General features: G+C 30.3%; 1 protein-coding gene across 1 annotated transcript; it reads left to right on the top strand.

Annotated features, from left to right (window-relative positions):
• Positions 1-322: 322 nt before the first annotated feature.
• On the top strand, positions 323-2080 carry LOC105625431 (the record flags this gene model as incomplete). Its single annotated transcript, XM_012206760.1, has 4 exons — positions 323-524; positions 938-1046; positions 1769-1990; positions 2062-2080. Coding segments are annotated over 4 exons (552 nt in total), but the record flags the coding sequence as incomplete, so codon positions are not given.
• Between the last annotated feature and the right edge of the window lie 772 nt (positions 2081-2852).

Raw genomic sequence — 2852 nt, 5'->3', positions numbered from 1 at the left:
ATATATATATATATATATATATACACACACATATATATATATATATATATATATATATATATATATATTAAAAAAGATTTATTGCATTGAAAATAAATAAATAAAATAGAATATTTCCCAGATGTGCTATTTTGTTAGGCTTAGATTGCGATAATACAATTTTTTATGTGTATCGTTGCTTTTGCTATTCAAATCATCCTTATTCCAAAGTAATTTCCTCGAATGAGGCAACGTTTATATGTGAATGAATTAACTGGGCAAATAAGGGGCTTGACAAGTTTTATCGATATCAAAGATGAAATCTTTATAAAACCATTTTCAGAGTGCCAATAGCAGCAATAACGGTGGCGCCGGAAATATGAATCTGGTTTCGCTCGTGGGCACGAATGGAACTCGAAGACCACCCTCTCAACAATCATCGTTTCATTCGTCTAAGAACCATTCCCGGCATCAACCTGCATCTGCTCCGCCGTCGACACCGCGGAACGCCTGTCAGATGACCGAAATAGAAGCTCCGTGTATACGTAAGTCTATTGCGACGTAAGATTTAAGCCTCTTAAAAATCTTCCATGTAGTATAACTTGTAAGATAAGATTGTATTATCTCGTGATAAGAAATTATAAATGTTATCAATATTTTTTTTTGCAAAAGAAAATAAATATCAATATTCTTTTATAAAGTTCTCTTAATGACGTAAACATCATATTTTGCATGATATTTATAACTATTACAAGATGGTCCGGCACTATTAAAACTACAAAATATTCTAAAACTATAAAAAATTCTATATTGATAAAAAAATAAAAAGTTTTGTATTTAACCAAGGTAAAAAGACACTTTTCTATTGAGTTAATAAGTAAATGTAAAAATAAGCTTTTTACATTTATGATTTTGAATAGATGTAAAAGCTACATAAGATCTATTTTTCACTTCGCAGACGTTAGGTCATCTTGTCGGAATCTTGGATCGACTAGATTTAATCAAGAGAGCATTACTAAAATGCTCGTGCTTATTAGTACAGTCTTCATATTACTTAATTTACCGAGGTGAGGATTTCATTAATTATTTCTATTTAACACGCTTTTTTCTGTTTATTTGTTTACAGTACGTTCAAAATTTCCATGAATTGTGTCTATGACATTTGCTATATGTCTTCTTTTATAATTTATAAAATACGTATAAATAAAACTGAATATTGATAATCAGATTAAATTATATGATGCACACATTGTTTCTTTAAAATAAATGTAGCAAAAGCTATAATTATTACCTACTGAAGAGAAAATGTTTTTTCAAATTATATCATCGAAACATCATACGTAAATTGTTGCATTAATCAAGTAATTTAAGCTCGAATAATGCAGTTTCCATTTGATGATAGAAATACATTTGGGCTTTTAGTTTAATATGTTTAAACAAATGTAATTTATAGCAGAATTTTATTATATTATCATTTATAATATTTATTATATCAATGATATGTAATGGTGTAAGAAAAAAATTTTGGAGATATTCTACACGTGTGTGAATACTTGCTTTTTAATAGAATTTAAATTTTTCTCTCATGTTGTAATAAATGAAGAGAAAATAAATTTCATCTCAATATTATTCATTTAACGAGCAATAAAATTCTATGAATTTTTTTCAAAGGACATAAATTGTGAAGTAGATATAAATTACAGTTTGCGATGAAAACGAAACGGTCAATATTTTTTGGTGAAATGAAATTTGCACGAAATTGTATTACAAGTTGAATTTTCTGTTTCAGCTACGTGATTCGTCTATGCGTGTTCTTCTTTGCGCTAGCAAAGAAGGATACACCGGAGACACTCTGGTGTCTTCAGCAGTTTTTCATGCTGCTCTATTATACAAACTTCAGCATCAATTTCCTTTTGTATGCAATGTGCGGCATCACGTTCCGTCGGTGTCTGGAGCAGATACTGCGTAGGATTCTAAAGAGTATGACTCGGTATCACTGTAGTCCACAAAGGTACATATAATTTGCATTCCATTGAAGATCCGATAGAAATTAAATTTTAAATAGTTAATGGTGACTATTAGGGAATCAGTAAGCCCGTGAAACATCAACGCTCTTTGACGATGATTCTCCTTTATTCGTATTTGGTTTCAACTGAGGTTTTAGTCGAAACCCTCGAGGCTTTTGGACGTAAATCCAAGGATAAATCTAAGATGATCCTGTTTGCCTGAATCGCCTTGAAAGGGCGCACCATTTCACCAGACGCGATACGCATCTGTGACTTTAAGCTCGACTTCGATAACGAGATTTATGTTTGAGATGAATTTAACAAAATAATAAAAAGTTTGTCAGAAAATAAGAAAAATGTTGCTGTAAAACTCTAAACGATATAAATATTTGACTGACATAGATAGGATTCTTGAATTCTGTATGCAATTGTATGATAATGTAGATTCACAGTTATTGTATGTGAATCACACATTCAGCTGTTACCTTTACAAAAATCTGTTTCTATTTATTCTTGTGCAAGTTCGGAGATATAAAAAAGTAGCAAAATCGCTTCGAAATATTCACGATCATGTATCGAGATTTTAATTTTAATTTTTTAAATCTTTTCTAAAATTAAATAGCACATTATGATATATAAAAAATATTAAATGAAGTTGATTCTCTTTCTTAGATTTTTGCTTTAACTTTATTTGCAGTCTCTGATTGTCGTATCAGTAATGACCAATGTTCTGTTTTCACATCGTACTTTTTACTTTAAGAGAGAGAGAGAGAGAAAGAGAGAGAGAGAGAGAGAGAGAGAGAGAGAGAGAGAGAGAGAGAGAGAGAGAGAGAGAGAGAGAGAGATAGATATATATATATATATATA

Source organism: Atta cephalotes (genome assembly GCF_000143395.1).
Source record: "Atta cephalotes unplaced genomic scaffold scaffold01514, whole genome shotgun sequence".
Taxonomy (NCBI): domain Eukaryota; kingdom Metazoa; phylum Arthropoda; class Insecta; order Hymenoptera; family Formicidae; genus Atta; species Atta cephalotes.
The sequence above is the reverse complement of the archived record's forward strand: the minus strand, read 5'-3'. Positions and strand labels throughout refer to the sequence as shown.